Below are 17,927 nucleotides of genomic sequence, written 5' to 3' on the forward strand. Positions count from 1 at the left end.
CCACAGATTCTCCTTATTTGATATAGACTGCACGTAGTAAGAATTCTAATGTGAAGTTGGAGCTACATATTCCCTATTTTCTTTTATTTTTATAGGGCCAATAGCTTGTTGATAGTAAGCATACCAAATGGTTCAGGAAGGCAAGGAAGACTCTTTTGTGCCACAAAAAGCATTGTTGGACGCAGTGCAGGACGTGTACGTATACAAGCCAACGCTATACTCATTACAAGCATCATTGTTTTTGCCAATTCATTGGTTGGAGGCTCCAGTCATTCATCTAACACATCTTTCATAAGCAGCTATGCATTTTCATTCATTGACGTTGATGCTTCCGATAGTTGGGACTCTAGCATGTCCCTGGGGTGCCTTCCCAACATGACTTCTAGTGCTACCACTCTGAAACTATAAGCATCACACTTATCTGTGACCTACATAGTATATATGAGCTCTGCCCCTAAAGAAAAATTATGTCACCTCTACACATCTCAATCACCAAAAGATAGGCCAAAAAAATTATAGAACATTAAATTTTTACATTACTTGGTGCCATGTAGCCTAGCAAACCAACAATGTTGGTCCAGTTGGATGAATCCATACTCAACAATCTTGCTGTTCCAAAATTTGAGAGTCGGGGATCCAAATCTTGCTCGACCAATACATTATTGACGGTTACATCACGGTGTATAATTGGTGGTGAGCAGTCATGGTGCAGGTAAGAAAGTGCATGAGCTAGTTCTCGCACTATTTTGACTCTTGAACCCCAGCCAAGTTCAGTAACTCCGTACAATTCTCTTTGAGTTGAAACACTTATCGACTACTCCTTGTAATAACTAATTTGTTGGTTTCAAGTATTAGATTATGATTGTAATAAAGCAAGAAGATGCAGCCCTTCCTTGAACAGAAGCCATATAACCTAATGATGTTGCGGTGACGGATATTTGTCAAAGTTCGGATTTCATTCTTAACACTTTGGAGATTGATTGCTGGAATGTCATTAGAGTCTTACATGTTAATCGTCGTAACTGCAACAACTTGGCCTGATTTGAACCCTGCCTTGTAAACCTTTCCAAACCCTCCTTTGCCAATGCAGTACTTTTCATGAAAGTCATCTACAGCCTTCACAGCTTCCGCAAATGTAAATTTTACTTCCTCTTGCAATATTATTGATTCAAAACTCTCAAAGTTTTGATTACCTGAGGCAGGATCTCGGACCTCTTACGAAACATAAGAAAGAAAGCAATGGCAATTGCAACCATTATGAAACAGCAAAAGAAATAAAGGATAACATATACTATACTCTTGTTAGCATTTTTTGAATAGTTGCTGTTACTTTTGGAATTACATTCAGCTAGTCTGCTTGACTCCACAAGCCATAGTTACCAACAAAAGCATTTTTTGGCCCCTTTTTGAAAATTCCAGAAGTTGGGAATGGCCCTGTCAAGTTATTGTACGAAAAGTCATAGCTACTTAAAGTAAACATGTCAGCTAATGCTAATGGGATTTCACCTGAGAGATGATTGCGTGAGGCATTGAAAATCTCTAATCTTGTGAGCATGCGCAATTCTGATGGTATTGCACCCGATAGTGAATTGCTACTGAGATCCAAGTAGACCAAACCTGTTAAGCCTACGGCGAGAAACGGATGAGTTGGTATTACCCGTCATATTTTTATTAAACAATGTAAGAAGCTTGAGGTACAACATACCTAAAATCCATGAGATCTCTCCTGTCAAGTTGTTAGCAGACAAATAGAGTAGCTGAAGCTGAGTCAGTTTTTCTAGACTCCATGGCATCACTCCTGTCAAGTGGTTATCGGACAAATAAAACAACTGAAACTTAGTTAATTTGCCTAGAGTCCATGGAATATCTGTTGGAAAAATTTAGGATCTAATTGCTATATTAAATCACATAAAAATTTAAGAAATAATTCATGCAGTTATATATCAAAATTAATGCATGCACATGAGTAACCAATGTTAAATGAACATGATATAATGGATTAGAAAAACCTAGAAAATACGGTTAAGGCAAGTGTTGGACACTTTGTCCTTAAGACAAGTTTACGCTCCACTACGGTGCTCATGGTTGATCAGCGCATGTCTCTCAAGATACAACGATCACGTCCTTGTAATAGTAGCACTCCAAATCACAAGGCTCCATGAACCACGATTGTGTTGAAAATGAGACTCTCTAATATTTAGTACACTATAGGTATGATTATGTAAAACAATGAAAAGTTTTTATGTGATTGTAGGGGGCTTCCCTATTTATAGAATGTGAGATACCTCTTTGTAAAGCATGTGACTATTCATGAAGAGTTAAAAGTTGCAACACTTCATTTAAGTAGACATATATTTCTACCAAAAGACTTCACTTCTAATTTCCATTCAATTAATAAATTTAATATAATAATATTATTATTAAATTTTCCAACAATATCTCCTGTCAAGTGATTTCTGCTCAGATTGAGTTTGGATAACCAGAATAGGTCTCCCATTGCATCTGGCAACTCTCCGCTGAATTCATTGGAATCAAGGCTTAGATACTCCAGTTGTCTCAACTGCCCAAGCTCAGGTGGGATTCGACCAGAAATTTTATTTCTACCCATACGCATGTCCGTGATGCTTATGCATTTTCCCCACTGTGGTGAGAGTCTACCAACAAACTGGTTGTCACTAAGATCAATGAACCGAAGACTGGGATGAATACCAAATGCATTTGTATTGTTTCCAGTGAATCGGTTCCCATCAAGCCTTAGATACTCCAATTGTCTCAACTGCCCAAGCTCGGATGGTATTGAACCCGAACTTCTATTTTTACCCATATTCATAAGTACAGTTAAATTTTTGCTTTGTCCCCAGTGTGGTGAGAGCTGACCAACAAACTGGTTGTTGTTAAGCAAAATAAATTCAAGACTGGGATGAACGCCAAATGCATTTGTAATGTTTCCGGTGAATTTGTTCCCTTCAAAATGCCCACTCACCAATGCCGAACAATTTTTCAAGCACTCAGGCAATGCCCCTGTGAAGTTGTTATGGTTCGCTCAGAAATCTTGCGAAGCAAATCCACTGCGCAACTCTGGTGGAAACTCTCCAGGGAGATTGTTGCTTGAAAAGCTAACAAATCTCAACGTACTGTACTTGCCAAAATCGCTGGGAGCCCTGACAGCTGGTTTTCTGAAAGATCCAAATCTATCAGATTTGTCAGCAACTTCAGTCCAATTAAAGACGAGCAGGAAGGATTGGACCAGTAAATAGATTATGAGCTAAACCCAATCCAACAAGGTTGTTCAGATTGGATAAGGACAGAGGCAGTTTCCCAATGAGTTTATTGGAAGACAGGGACAAGTGGGTGAGATTGGTACAAAGACCAAGTTCAGAAGGGATTGAAGAGTCCAAGGAATTGTCTATAAGATCAAGGTACTGGAGCTCCCTGAGTTGGCCTATAGAGGATGGTATTTTCCCTTCCAGAAGATTCATACTCAGGTCAATACGTTGAAGACCAGAAATCAAACCTATATTGTCCGGAATCTGGCCAAAGAACTGATTATAACTGAGGTTGAGATAACCAAAGTTTACGTAGATTGGTAAACCTCACTTCTGGTATATTGCCACTCAACTTAGTATGGGACAAGTCCAGGAACGTCAAGTTCCGGCATTCAGATATAAATTCTGGGAATTCTGAATAATATAGATTGTTACCTTGCATAGCAAGGTAGGTCAATGAAGACATGCCTGCACGAGAGAGTAAATGGTTTAATCCAAGGTCCATGTACCATACCTTTTGGAGATCGCTCAGTTGATAAGGGATGATACTAAGAGATTGTTGTTGCGGAGCTGGTCAATCTCAGAAGGAATTCGTTGATCAAAAAAGTTATTTCCCAAAGTAATGCTAGACAGACTAAATTTGTAGACTAAGTTTTGGAAACTAAAGGACATGGAAGTTGATGATTGGTTTATTACTTAAACGTTGATAAACATACTTATTCCTATTGGTGACACATCATTTAGTTTGCAAATTTAGCCTCTAAATTCAGTTTCCCTAGCATTACCCTATTGCCCAAGTCCAAAGTTGTGAGCCTGGAGAGATTTCCAATGGCAGATGGTAGAGGCCCTCGGAAATTGTTGCCATTTAGGTTGAAGTGGGTGAGATTTGGAATTAGGTAAAAGTCGAAAAAGGTTAGCTAGTGTTCCAGAAATTTTCATATTGGAGAGGTCTATTTTGGCAACTTTTCTAGTTTTGGTGCAGGCAATGGCAGTCCAGTTGCAGAGGTGGTTGAGGTTAGCATGGGACCATGAATTGAGTAGTGAAGGTGGCGATACTAGTGAAGAAGAAGAAAAGCCGTCCTTCCATTTGATGAGCGATTCTGCTTGTGTTCCTGGAGATATTGGTGTCGACTTGATCAGTAGCAATGAGGACAGCAGGAGCACATAGTGGAGAAAAAAAAAAAAGAGGATTATTCTGAAGAAATGTCATGGTTTTGAGTTGCATGATGATCATTTTTTTTTTTTCCACGAGTTTTTCCCCTTTTTATGAGTCGCAAATAAATTTGAGCTTGTTAGAATTTCAGTAGGTGCAGAGTTTCTAATCCCTTCTTTACGATTGGAAATTCGGAAACGATTTTTCAACTCAATCAAAAGCTGTGTGGTGCCAACGTTGAGTGACCTGGTCTAGCCTTCCCGCGGCCGCAACCATTTACACAGACTGAACAAAGTCTAGCCCCAGTCCCAGCGTGTGTGGAGGATTGAAATCTTGGTCAAGTGTGGGGTTCATGCATATAATATCAGACATCGACGTCAAGCGAGTGGGATGAGGCATGCAAGTGTAGGTCACACGCGACATGACACAACACTACACATATAATAAAAAAAGAATAGATGATCTAGATGGGTGCAGCAGACTAATCCATTGGTTTTCAAAGTAGAAGTTTCTGGTGCAGACAAACCAGTGGAGGTCATAGAAATAGCAAACTGACCCTAAATTCTGCAAATGAGTGGTGTAATTACAGTGTGTTGAACCTTTCGTTCTGTTGTGTATTCATGGTAAAGTATGTTCTTATGATTTACAGGTGCGTGGTTAGAAAATGAACTTCTTAAGAAGTCTGTCGACTTGAAATTTAATTTGCCACGAAAAGTAGGCATTTACAAGTATACACAAGTTTGAACAATGAGACCGTTAATGCGTGTGTTCTCCACTTACTTGTCCCTCTGCTTATGATTAACATATCTTTACTATACAAATATCATATAGCCTATGCCGTTCATTTTCTTTGTTATTATCTAAAGATTATATATACAAAAAATAATTCAATTTGAAGATCATTTAGCCAACAAGAAGATTGTTGAAGTATATATCTCCATAACTTAGTTTCTCAGTTTTGTATTTTTTTTGGTGTTATTTTTTAAAACGGGTGCAAAATCAAAAGAAATGTTTTAGTAGCCAGTGTGTGTGGAGACTGATCACAGCCCTATGGTGTCAATTTGTAAATCATGATTCATAACACAACAAATCAATTCAAGTAAAACTGCATGTAGGAATTTTTTTTGAAGTGGCGGATCCGAAAATTTTCTTACCAAGGAGAGATGAAGGTTCTTGAATATATTTTCTAAGAGATGCTCTAGATTATGATTAATAATGTTTTCATATAAAGAAAAAAAAAAGGAAAATTCATATTCAATTTTCCCTTTGAAAATTAATGTATTAATATTCATATGACTAGTTGAAGTCAATGAGTTAGTTGTAGAAATTTGATTAATCGAGATTATTAATTTAAAATTTTAGTAATATATAGTTTTTCATTTTCAAACTAGAGATATAACTACTTAAAAAGTCTCCTCATATGGCCACATGTGTCTACAAAGATGAATGTTATTCAACAATCCTGCTCTTCTAATATCTTCATTTTGAGGATATGTGAGAACAAAATGCATACCACCCACAATATTATATATATATATATATATATGTATATATTAGTTTAAATCCAATGGCTTAAAATATTTGACAACTTAATAGAGCAAAACCAACTTAAAATCCATGAACCCTTAGAAAACTCATTTTTTTTGTTTTGCTTTGTTAGGTTGTTAAATATTTTAAGCATTTGGATCTAAATTAATATAATCTTGTGACTAATATGTATTTAATCCTCATATATCCTCAAAATAAGGACCTTAAGAAAGCAAGACTCTATTATTCAAAAAAAAAATTAATTTGACCAAGACTAATATTAGTATTAGAAGGTGACTTTTTATTTATTTTTATTTATTTGAACAATGAAAGTGACCAACTTAATTAATTAATATAATATAATAGAAAAAAAATATTAAAAGTGTTTTTAATTAAGCATGAATGTTATTCAAAGCCCTTTTTGACCAAGACTAATATTGCTATTAGAAAGTGACCAATTAAATTAATTTATATAATATAATAGAAAACATTACCAAAGTCTTTTTTTTTTAACAAAGCATTAATGTTATTCAAAGACTTTCTTTTACTAAGGGTGCACGATTTTTCATATTGTAAATTCGATCTTCTGAAAACCATTTTGCCCCACAACGTAAGAGCGTACCAAGATCGTCAGATTCTCGCCTCGACCATGTCGGCGTACCATTCTAGAGCACATTAATCAGATCTGCTAGAAGTGTTTCGACATCCACGTACTCACAACAATAAGGTCTTGAAGTGAAGCAATGGAAAGATGCGTTAAGGCGCACACATCTCCTTATCATGCTACACTTCATAGGCATCATATCGTTGGAAAAGTACTAGACTACGATATGATGTTTATGAATTGCAGCATGATAATGAGTGGTGACTATTCAATTCTGCGGGAAGATAGTGTGCAATCTGCTGATGACCTGCACTACAATCTTCACCAATCTCTAACTAGAAGACGGCCTAACCTCACACCTACATGGAACTCTTCCTGGTAGGTTTTGTAAACTTGTGGAAAGGTTATGCTCCTAATATTCATGTCCGAATCGATAAGAACTGGTCGCGCACTTCCGTCGAAACGATCAATCTTGAATTCCTCACTGATTGAGCGAGAAACCATGTTGAGAAGGCTAAAAGAATACTTAAGAATTTGAGAGTCAAAACAAGTCCATCAAAATTAGAGTACAAGACCAAGGGTACTTCACTTTTCACGACACCTTATGAGGATTTTCAATTCCCAACGGTCGCAACCTTTTTGGAAATTAATGAGAATAGCGTATGCTACCGAATAGTCTCCCGAGAAAAGTATTTAGATGCCAACAGAGAATCCATTTGAAAGATGTACCTTAGGATTCAAGAGAAGAGGCTACCATGTTAATAGTTGACCCAAAAGCTCAAGCCAGACAAGCAAAAAATGAGAAGTCACCTTCCTCAACAAGTTGTATCTCTTGGGAACTATTGTAGTGCTCAATCCACCTCTCCATTTTTGCTTAGTTGCAGATTTCTAGTCAAACAAGGCCAATGTTGGTGGAAAGAAAAAGGACTCACAAATGATCAACCTAAAAAAACCCAATGAGAGCACACATCATTCGAGAGAAGTGTAAATTTGACATGTGCTTAAGCCATAAGACGAGTGATCACAACGCGTCTTCCTAAGGAAGTACTTAATCTAAATGAAGTTGATGCTCAAAGAATTTTGAGTGAAACTAACAGTCTATAGTTAGGGAACTTGACTTCGTCGTTGGAGTAAGCAAGAGGGTTATTAATAAAACAATCATCGAGAATTGTTCTAAATATCCACATAATAGAATTGTTCTAAATATCCACACAATTTTCTTCGGTAGAAATGAGTCCGAGAACATTGATTCGATGCCACCAACTACCACTTACTACACTTTGTAACAACTAGCGCTTCCTTGCTTTCTCTAACATGCACTTCGAATGTTTCCAGTAATTTTCAAAAAGATGTGACTCTGCCCGCCATTCCTAGGGAACGCATGTCGCAAAGTAACATCACCGTTTCAGATCTCCAGTTGGTCTTAACCAACTCATACCACTAAGATTTTCCCACTTCCCAATACTCCGATGTAGATCCAACTCCGCCTGCAATTCTTAGGGAATGGCATATTACAGAGTATCAATCCGATGTTGAAAGTCGTTCAACAAACTAAATATTCACCAATGAGGCACAATCTCGACATGAATTTTCCTTTTTCTTCAATACGATGTGACTATTCATGCAGTATAAAGGTTGCACAACCGTGCCGAAAGACAACAAATCCGGAAGTCGTGACATCCAAATGATGTCATGACCCGACACACTACTAGAGTAACAGAAGATCCTAAGTATACTCTAATCAAACCACGCTCTGATACCAATCTAACACGCCTCGATCTCGATGTCCGTGGGACATCGGAATGGTAACGTGTTGGTCTACACCTGAGGGTAACGAAAGCCATTTATTGAATGCAAATGCTAAGAACAAGAAATAAATAAGACTTATAAGTTTAAATATAATGAATTAATATGCAATTGGGGAACGTGTTCAAAGCATACAACTAACTAGAACACTAAAAGAAATAATATAAAATTGAATGAATAAAAGAATGGATCCTACACCAAGAGGACTCAAAGATGCCGATGCGAAAGTGGCTTGATGCTGGGATTGTACGTCTCGATTCTAAGTCTTGAAGGGGCGCAAAACAAATATGAGTGAACCAAGTTGATATAAATATATATAATAAAACAATTATCAACATACTAACCCCCAAAGTTTTATGGAACTTCAATAGTATAATATGTAGTAGGTTTTCCGAAAACCCTAGCATGCCATAAAACCTTCAAAAACATATCTCGTATATAATGTGCTAACTAGTGGTATCAGTATCACCGGAAGGCATATAGAACTCTTCCTTTAGAACACTTCCTTCATAAGTATCAATCGCCCACATGCTCCTACAACACCCAACCCAAAGGTCAATATGAGTATCAATCACCAAAAAGCTCCTACAGCACTCACTTGAAGGTCAATATAAGTATCATCACCTAAAGGTAGAACAATGACCACTACATACGCACAAAACCATTGAATATAATCTTTCCAAACATATGTACATATATCTGAAAAACATATTCATAGTATAAAGTTATCCATCATCTATACTATAAATAAATGTGTAAAACATGGTCTAAAAAGTATATCGTCATCCATCAGATATCCTACAAAGAACATGGGTTTAATAGAAAATATGGTATTCCAAAATATTCGCAGTAAGTATAATATCTCATAAAACGTAATCAATAAATCATGTTTTTCATGTATGCATTTCTACTATTAAAACATGCATTTTAGAAAGGGTCCACTCACAGATACTCCGTCGCCAAAGAGCCACGCAAACTAGCAAAGAGAGAAACACCACAATAAATGCCCCTAAGCGCATAAAGGGTCCAATTAATAAAACTATATTATAACAATTGAATTTGAGAAAACGAACGTCATTCATGGGTCCAGGACGTCGAAATTAGCCTAGAAGGGGTCCCAGATGAAAACCTGAAAAAGTCAACGTTGATTGTTAACCAGTCAAAGTCAACAGTCAGCATTGACAAGGTCAACGGTCACAGGTCAAACTGGTCCGAGTCAAACCGGGCTGGGTCAAAGGGTCCAGTTAACTGGGTCTGGGGGGTTTTGGGCTTGGGTTCTTAAGCTTGGGCTTAGCCACTAGGCTAGGATCTAAGGCCCAAAGTCCTAAGTCCAAAGGTTCTAAAAGAGCTGACAGCCTTGGGTTGCATAGAAGGGCTTGGGCTTGAAAGCCTGGCCCAAGTCAAAGGGTTTTTGGTGAACTAACTAAAAATAAAAAGGGTTCAAGCTAAGGGTTTTGCGGGTCAAGGACTCGAGGGTGGTCACGACCTGAAGTCGGGGTTTGGGTTTTGGGATTTCACGGGCCTTGGGCTTAGAAGCCTAGCCCAAAGGAAGGCCCGAAGGCCTGGGTTTGGTATCTTTTCTGGGAAAGAGGCCAGAGTCTCCCGTGCTCCGGTCGACGGTAAAACTCATCTATACTCTATGACCTAACTAGGAAATCAAAAATAGAGACCAAAGGGAGACATCTTTACCTTTGGTTTGCCGTGAAAAAGGACGAAGATGGTCGGAATCTGGGTCGAGAGTCTCGGGACTCGCCGGAGTTGTTTCTCTAGGTTTTCTGGGTTGCACCGAGACGAAGAAGAGAGGAAGGGAGTTCATGAGGGTGGTGGTGGAGCTGTGTCGTCGTTAGGGTGTCCTTAAGGGTGTGCCTGGGGTGTGGGTTCGATCGGGGCGGGAGAAAATAAGAGAAGGATGAGTGAGATCTGAGAGAGGGAAGAGAGTGAGTGCTGAGAGAGAGTGAAGTCTTAGGCAAATAGAAAGAGTTAGTGACGAGTTTAGGGGCTACCATACGGCAGCGTGGGGGATGAGGGAAAACAAGATGGAAGGTCCAGATTAGATAGGAATAAATGGACCAAAATGAAAACTTCAATTACTTTTAGGGGAAAAGTAAGATTCAACTTCATGCTGTTTCTTAATCTCACCCACTTTAACCTCAATGACAATAGATTCATATGGCTGATACCATCTGCCATCAGCAACCTCACCAAGCTCACAATCTTGGACTTTGGCAACAACTTTTTCTCGCAAGAAATACCTGTAGAGATTGGCAAGTTAGCTGACCTGGAGTACCTAAGTTTCTTCAGCAACAATCTAAACGGTACAATTCCTTATCAGCTAAGCAATCTCAAAAAGGTAAAGTGTTTGCTCTTTGGAGGAAACTACTTGAGAATTCTTGACAGCTCTAAGTTTTCAAGCATGCCTTCATTGACATACCTTTATCTTTTTCTAAACTTTATAGTCTCAGAATTCCCATCATTCATAGCTAAATGTTCAAACTTGGTGTTCTTGGACTTGTCTAAAAATTATTTTAGTGGCCAAATTCTGGAACTTCTATTTACAAATCTAGGGAAGCTTGGGTATCTCGATCTCACTAGTAACGTATTCCACGGACCATTGCCATCAAACCTTCCCAACCTTAAGCGCCTTCATGTAGGACATAACCTATTAAGTGGCCAAATTCTTGATGATATTGGTTTAATGTCTGGACTTCAACATATTGACCTATCTCAAAATTCCTTGAAGGGAAAATTCCATCGTCAATAAGCCAACTCAGGGAGCTTCAATAAATTAATCTTGGCGAGAAAAACTTAAACTCTTCAATCCCTTTTGAGCTTGGTTTTTTTAACCAACCCCACCTATTTGGTCTTGGCTTCAAATTCCCTAGCCGGGAAACTGCCTATCTCTTTGTCCAATCTGAACAACGTTGTTCAATTGAGTTTAAGTAATAATCTATTCACTGGTCCAGTCCGGCCTTCTCTAATCTCTAATTGGACTAAATTGTCTATTTCCAACTTCAATGTAATAACTTCAGTGCGAATATCCCAGCAGAAATCGGTCTCTTGACAAAACTCAGAATCCTTTATCTTTTCCAAAATAATTTCTTTGTCGCAGTTCCCCCGGAGATTGGAAACTTGAAAGATTTGACCAATTTGGACTTATCAGAAAACCAACTATCAAGGCCAATTCATGTTACCTTTTGGAATCTTACAAACCTCCAAAGCTTGTAGCTCTTCTACAACAATCTCAACAGGACAATCTTCCCAGAGATTGGAAACATGAAGTCACTGGTTACCTTTGATGTCAACAAAAACCAACTGCAGGGGAAACTGCCACAGAACATTTTTATCCTCCGTAACTTGGAGGCTTTTTCTGTGTTCTCCAACGATTTACAATTCTAAGTTGACATATGTTTGCTTCTTCAACAACAGATTCTCTGGAGAACTACCACAAGAGTTGTACAATGGATTTGCTTTGCAAGTTTTCATAGTGAACAATAATAGTCTCATAGGATCTTTGCCCGAGTGCTTGAGGAATTGTTCGGCATTGTCTAGAGTCCAGTTTTATGGGAACCAATTTACCGAGAACATTACAAATGCATTTGGAGTTCATCCCAATCTCGAATTCATTGCTCTTTCCGACAATCAGTTTGTTGGTACACTTACACCACAGTGGGGAAATGCATAAGCATCATGGATATGTTTATAGGTAGAAATAAAATTTTGAGTCCAATCCCACCTGAGCTCGGACAAATGACATAACTGCAGCTTCTAAACTTGATCCAGAACCACTTAACTGGAGAAATACCAGCACAGATTGGTAACTTACTCTTGAGTTACAACTTGGACCTTAGCAGCAATTCTCTCTCCGGAGAGATACCTTCAGACTTGGAACAACTCGCATATTTAAAGGTTCTTAATGTCTCACACAACCATCTCTCAGGGGAAATCCCGACAACAATTCTAAAAATGGTTAGTGTAGATACGTATGATTTTCTTATAACAACTTGACAGGTCCAATCCCAAGTTGTGTCATCTCCTAAAGGCAACAGCCAATGCTTTTGTTGGAAACTCCGGATTGATAAAAGATATGAAGCAACTAACCAGTGCATCCAAGTCCTCCAGAAAACATTCCAAAAAGAACAACAATATCGTAATTGTTGCCTTCCTATAGTCGTTTGGTCTCATAGTGGTTGCAACTGGATTTGCTTTCTTTCTTATGCATCGCAGGAGATCCAAGTACCATCCCAATGAAATACAAATTACTCAAAACTACGAGAGTTTTGAGTCAACTATATTGCAAGAGGAAGTGAAATTTACATTTAGGGAAGTTATGAAGGTCGTAGAGGATTTTCATGAGAAGTACTGCATTGGAAAATTAGGGTTTTGAAAGGTTTACAAGGCAGAGTTGGAGTCAGGTAAAGTTGTTGCAGTTAAAAGACTTAACATGTCAAACTCTAATGACATTCCAGTAATTATCTCCAAAGTTTTCAGAATGAAATTCGAACTTTGACAAATCTCCGACATCGCAACATCATTAGGCTATATGGGTTTTGTTCAAGGAGGGGCTGCATATTCTTGCTTTATGAATATCTAGAGAAAGGCAGCTTGGGAAAAGTATTGCATGGGGTGAAGGGGTGAAGCGGTTAATGAACTTGGCTAGGCAATGAGGATCAAAATTGTGCAATGACTTGCCTATGCACTCTCGTACATGCACCATGACTATTCTCCACCAATTGTGCACCATGATGTAACTATCAACAATGTATTGGTCAAGCAGGATTTCGAGCCCCAACTCTCAGATTTTGGAACAGCAAGATTGTTGAGTACGGATTCATCCAACTGGACGAACATTGTTGGCTCAATTGGGTACATGGCACCAGGTAATGTAACAATCTAAGTTTTGCAATCGTTATATTGTTTGGTAACTAAGATAGGTTGAGACGACTTTCTATTTACAGTCCTTGACATGTCATCTACACTGGGAAAATCAATAGCATTGCAATATGTTCAAGCAGCTAATTTTCTTCGATTTTTCTTCATGTGCAGAGCTTGCATTCACTATACGAGTCATTGATAAGTGTGATATATATAGCATTGGAGTGGTAGCACTAGAAGTCTTGATGGGAAGGCACCCAGGGGATATGTTAGAGTCCTAACGAATAGAATCATCAAAATCGTTGAAAAACAATGCAGAATTACTTTTGAAGGATTTGTTAGACCGACGGCTGGAGCCTCCAACAAATGAATTGGCATAGGCGGTGGTGCTTGTGATGAGTTTAGCCATGGCTTGTATACGTACAAGTCCTAGGTCTCGACCCTACAATGTTTTTTGTGTCTCAAAAGCTATCAGCTTAAAGTCTGCCTTGCCTTTCTGAACCGTTTGGTACGATAACCATCAACAAACTAATAGGTTACACAAGTAGAAGAAAGAGTTCAAATGTTTTGAGAATTTTATATGCTTAAGAGAAACTTCATAATCTTGTATCAATACTTTGTTTGCTGAAAAACATCTATTAAGTGTGGTTTCCGCACTTAGTTCCTAAACTCTACACTTTTCAACCATACACATCCATAAAAGAAAAAGCTAACACTCGACTCCATAGCGTGTTCCGTTGGTCTGTATACGAAGGATCGCCCTGAGTCTTGAGTCTCGATCAACAGTGCTTTTCATTGCACAGAAACTGGCAGCTCAAACCTGCATTGCCTCCCTGAACCATTTGTTTTGCTGAGCTAATGGAATAAAATTAGGTTGAACTAGTTGTAATATTTTCTATGATTAAGAGAAATATAAACTTTGTATTAAGCTGATTTTTTCCAAAAGTTTAAAAATGTCGCAAGTTCGAATTCTCTGCCCCACGAATAAAAGAACACATTCATCAACAAGACAACGCACATAATCAAAGTCAATGCTTATGTAATAGAAATCCTAAAAGAAAACGTATTAGTTTATATAATTAGTTAATTGAGATTTTCCTCCTTTTGTACAGCATGAAGATTACGGCATGTAATTTGATTTCTTTTCTTATGTGTTATCAGAGATACTAAATGGAAGGAAAAACGCTAAATAACAAGGCAAAAAGAAGATTTTATTTTCTGAATTTTATTGGTAAATTTGTTAACATCTGCTAACTAAATTGTTAATTTGGGACGTGAGATTTGGACCTTGAGCCCAAGTAAAAACGAGTGCTCCATCCAGCCCACTCTAAGAAAAATGCGGGAGCCAACGGATCTATTTGGCGGGAAGCAACGGGTCACGACGGTGTCAGCTCATCTTTCCCGCCATAGAATCCCCCATAAATACCCAAATCCCCCCAAATTCCCCACTGCTTCTTCTTCTCCTCCTCTGTGACTACGACCCCTCAAGATCTCACCTTTTCGATTCCGAATCCCGCATTTCTCTTTATCTCGGCAATGAGTTCCTCGCAAACCCTCAGATCCAGGACACCCAGAAGCCGGGAGAAGAAAGCCCTAAACCCAAATCCCCCAGAAGTCTCAGGCAACGAGGCACTGAGCACCCAGACCCCTCAGAAGCCCGAAACACTCACCCGCCGTTCTCGAAACGCCAACTTTGCGCTCTCCATAGGAGACATCAAAAGGGCGGCAGCCAAAAGCGTCGGCGAGTCGACCCAGAAGCAACGGACGGACCAGATCGATCCTTGGGGGGAGGAAACCCCGAAGAAGACTCGTGTCAGCCGCCAGGAGAAGCTACCCGAAAAGTAAGGCTTCAAATTTCGGTTGTGTGGCATATCTGTGTGTGATTTTGGTCCTCCAATTCTGGGTGGAATTTGATTTGTGGGTTGGCTAATTTATGTGCTTATTTATTTATTATTTATGCAGATTTGAGATCTTGGGTGAGTTTTTCAATGGCTTGGACACTTCGATTCGGTTGTTGCGGTTGAGGGGATTAAAGCCCAGTTTCAGCAACATTTGTCCCCAAATCGAGTGTTTAACGGATAGGTATTTTCTTTTGTTTGGTTGCTGAGAAAATGAAATTGGGCTGTTATATAAATTTATCGTTTTTATCTCGATTTTCAGTAGATTCACATATGCTATTGCTTAAAGAAATTTTCTTTTTTATTTGATTGTTTTGTTGCTGAGAAAATGAAATTAGGCTATTGTAAAAGATGGTCTTCTTTTTTATCTCAATTTTTAGGAGATTCACATATGGTTTTTTTTTTATTATTCTTTTTAATTGACTGTTTGGTTGCTGAGAAAATGAAATTAGGCTAATTATAGAAATTGATCCTTTTTTTTAATCGATTTATAGGAGGTTTACACACGGTCACTTGGCTCAGCTGAAGTTTGTTTTACCTGAGGCGATTGAGATAAAGAAAGTGCTTATTAAGGATGAGAGGACCAGTTGTCTGAAGCCGGATCTTCATGTCACCATCAATGCTGATGCATTGGAGAGCGATGGCAAGTCGAAACCTGAAGGTGGTGGGAGTATGCATTTGAGGAAGGCATTTCGTAAACGGCTTGCTGATCTTTCAAAATCCCATCCTGAGGTATCCTCAAAACTCAGTTTCTGATATAGAATTACTAATATGTTTAATTTGTTGAATGTTCTTTGTAATTTTTGTGTTAAAGACACTCTTTGTAATTTTAATCGATGGTAATCTGGGAAATTATTGGTGTTCAAGGTTTTCTCCTTATCAGTGTAACAATCTATTTCTTGAGATACTTGCTGAATAACTTGTGGTCTAACAATGCTTAATATGTTTTCAGGATTATAATATTCCAGAAGAAATTCTCCCCCAGCCATTTGGTCGTGCGAAGCAAGATATGCTATCAGACACGGTCAATCTTCCCTTGTCATCATCTCTTGGTGAAGTATTGACTGATGCAAAAAGCTGCCTTCAGGGTGATGAGATTTCAGAGCCAAAGCTCGATACTGCTTGTGCTTCATCGTGTGGCCAAGTGCCTGTAACTCCAACTAAAGCCATGGACGCCATTGAAAATCATGATGATTTGCTCACAAAAAGTGCTAGCATTCAATCGACTCCAGCAAAGCTTGCTTCAACTCCAGCCAGGTTGAGGGCTGAAACGCCTGCATTGCAGCCTCCAAAGCGATGTTATATGAGCCCAGATCATAATTCTACTAGCTCACCGAACAAGTTGGCTACGCGTCCTCCACGCACCAGGTCTTTGAAATTTGACACGCCTGTGAAGAATAAAAATGTTGAGGATGAATCTCCTGATAGGAGTGATGGATCAAATGATAATGACATTCACGAAATTCTTCCAGCCGATCTTTTGCAATCGGTATGTCTATCTTGAAATCTTCATTCTTGTTTCCTCATTGAGCACGTCTTATCTATCTGAATCTTGTCTGGTTCTTTTACCATTAATTAAGGAATCATGTGTTGCAAACAAACATGACGAACACATGATCAGAGAGCTTCCAGCCCGAAATGTGTTTTTGTGCTCCCCCATTTTGTTTGAAATAGATGCATTTAATTGTGCATAAACTAGTCCCAAAAGTTGAACCATGTGATAATTGAAACATTTACACGGTTGGACTTGAAGATAATCAACTGTAAATTCTGAGACGTATCCATATATCTTTATGCAGCTTGGAGAGAAGGAGAAAAAGGCAATAGAGGAGCGAGATCCGGCCATCTCCCAAGCAAAGAGGCGGCAACAGATGATTTCCAGCCTACCTAAGCTCTTCAACTCGATTCATTTTCTACTACAGTCTATGAATCGTTCTGTTATCACAAAAGAGGAGCTTGTGCACAAGATCATTTGGACCAATTTCGATATTGTTGACAGAAGTAAGTCATTAACCAAAAGCAGATACTATTTCTCTGCAGGCTTATGGCGAGCCTAACTCTTTTTCTTGTTCTTTCCGCAGAGGAAGTTCAAGAGCAGCTAAACTTGTTGCTAGAGCTGGTTCCCGATTGGATTTCTGAAAAGAAGATAGCATCCGAAGCTGATTTGCTAATGATCCAGTAAGTTTTCTTCATATTTACAAGTAGAAATTATGTGCGTTCTAGTGGAAATGCATTCATCTTCTGGTGAAAAGATAAAAACCTGATAGACTTGTCTAACCTCATTACTCACGTCTCTTGCAGCATTAATAAGATGTCGAGCCCTGAGTCAGTACGTGCACGGCTTGAAGTGGCAAAGTGAGCCAAGAGCTAGGGTATGCTAGGTTGTTTTGATAATTTAGTTGTTCATGTAAAGGGCATCTGAGTAGCCTAAGCATGTAATTAGAGTCAAGGGTTCTTCCGGTAAAGTTATTCAACGTGATTGTATGAAGATTTATTACTATGATTGCCTTTTCTGCTTACGGTGTTGTTCGAATGAATGCTAAAATTTTCTGCGAGCTACATAATATGCTGCATCACAACCTCTTTAGCAACGACGTTGGTGACACCAAATGTCGGCAAATGCAGTGGTTGAAGAAAAGAGAAATCGTGCAGGTGGAGCCTCACATGTCTTCGTCGGCAAATGCTGTTTTTTGCAATCCAGAGTTCCCAATCAGAAGGATGTCCTCCTCAGAAAAGTGCCAACGCCACCAGTTACCGACCGTTCAACCACGAAGGCGGCCTAGACCAACATTATCCGCCTA

General features: G+C 38.8%; 2 protein-coding genes across 2 annotated transcripts; one reads left to right on the plus strand and one right to left on the minus strand.

Moving 5' to 3' along the window:
* Window positions 1–1,002: 1,002 nt before the first annotated feature.
* LOC125472555 (MDIS1-interacting receptor like kinase 2-like) lies at window positions 1,003–3,778 on the minus strand. Its single transcript, XM_048574193.1, has 6 exons — window positions 3,702–3,778; window positions 3,365–3,552; window positions 3,136–3,210; window positions 2,481–3,021; window positions 1,747–1,798; window positions 1,003–1,212 (listed from the first exon to the last, which is right to left on the minus strand). Exons 1-6 carry the CDS (start codon window positions 3,776–3,778, stop codon window positions 1,003–1,005), a joined length of 1,143 nt encoding a protein of 380 aa, XP_048430150.1.
* A 10,859-nt stretch (window positions 3,779–14,637) lies between these two features.
* Window positions 14,638–17,645, plus strand: LOC103958838 (CDT1-like protein a, chloroplastic). Its single transcript, XM_009371153.3, has 7 exons — window positions 14,638–15,069; window positions 15,191–15,310; window positions 15,621–15,858; window positions 16,079–16,615; window positions 16,926–17,127; window positions 17,208–17,304; window positions 17,428–17,645. The coding sequence occupies exons 1-7, from the start codon at window positions 14,765–14,767 to the stop codon at window positions 17,483–17,485; spliced, it is 1,557 nt and encodes a 518-aa protein (XP_009369428.2). The 5' UTR covers window positions 14,638–14,764; the 3' UTR covers window positions 17,486–17,645.
* Window positions 17,646–17,927: the final 282 nt, after the last annotated feature.

Source organism: the organism of the source record quoted next, unplaced genomic scaffold (assembly GCF_019419815.1).
Source record: "Pyrus x bretschneideri cultivar Hongxiangsu unplaced genomic scaffold, Pyrus_bretschneideri_v1 Contig7, whole genome shotgun sequence".
Classification (NCBI taxonomy): domain Eukaryota; kingdom Viridiplantae; phylum Streptophyta; class Magnoliopsida; order Rosales; family Rosaceae; genus Pyrus; species Pyrus x bretschneideri.

Coding starts and splice junctions, on each gene's coding strand:
- LOC125472555 (XM_048574193.1), bottom strand. CDS start 3,778: ATGGTACATGGACCTTGGATTAAACCATTTACTCTCTCGTGCAGGCAT. Junction 3,211..3,364: donor CCCTTCTGAACTTGGTCTTT/GTACCAATCTCA, acceptor ATTGGACTGAAG/TTGCTGACAAATCTGATAGA. Junction 3,022..3,135: donor CAGCGATTTTGGCAAGTACA/GTACGTTGAGAT, acceptor ACAACTTCACAG/GGGCATTGCCTGAGTGCTTG.
- LOC103958838 (XM_009371153.3), top strand. CDS start 14,765: ATGAGTTCCTCGCAAACCCTCAGATCCAGGACACCCAGAAGCCGGGAG. Junction 15,859..16,078: donor TTTCAAAATCCCATCCTGAG/GTATCCTCAAAA, acceptor ATATGTTTTCAG/GATTATAATATTCCAGAAGA. Junction 17,305..17,427: donor GCTGATTTGCTAATGATCCA/GTAAGTTTTCTT, acceptor CGTCTCTTGCAG/CATTAATAAGATGTCGAGCC.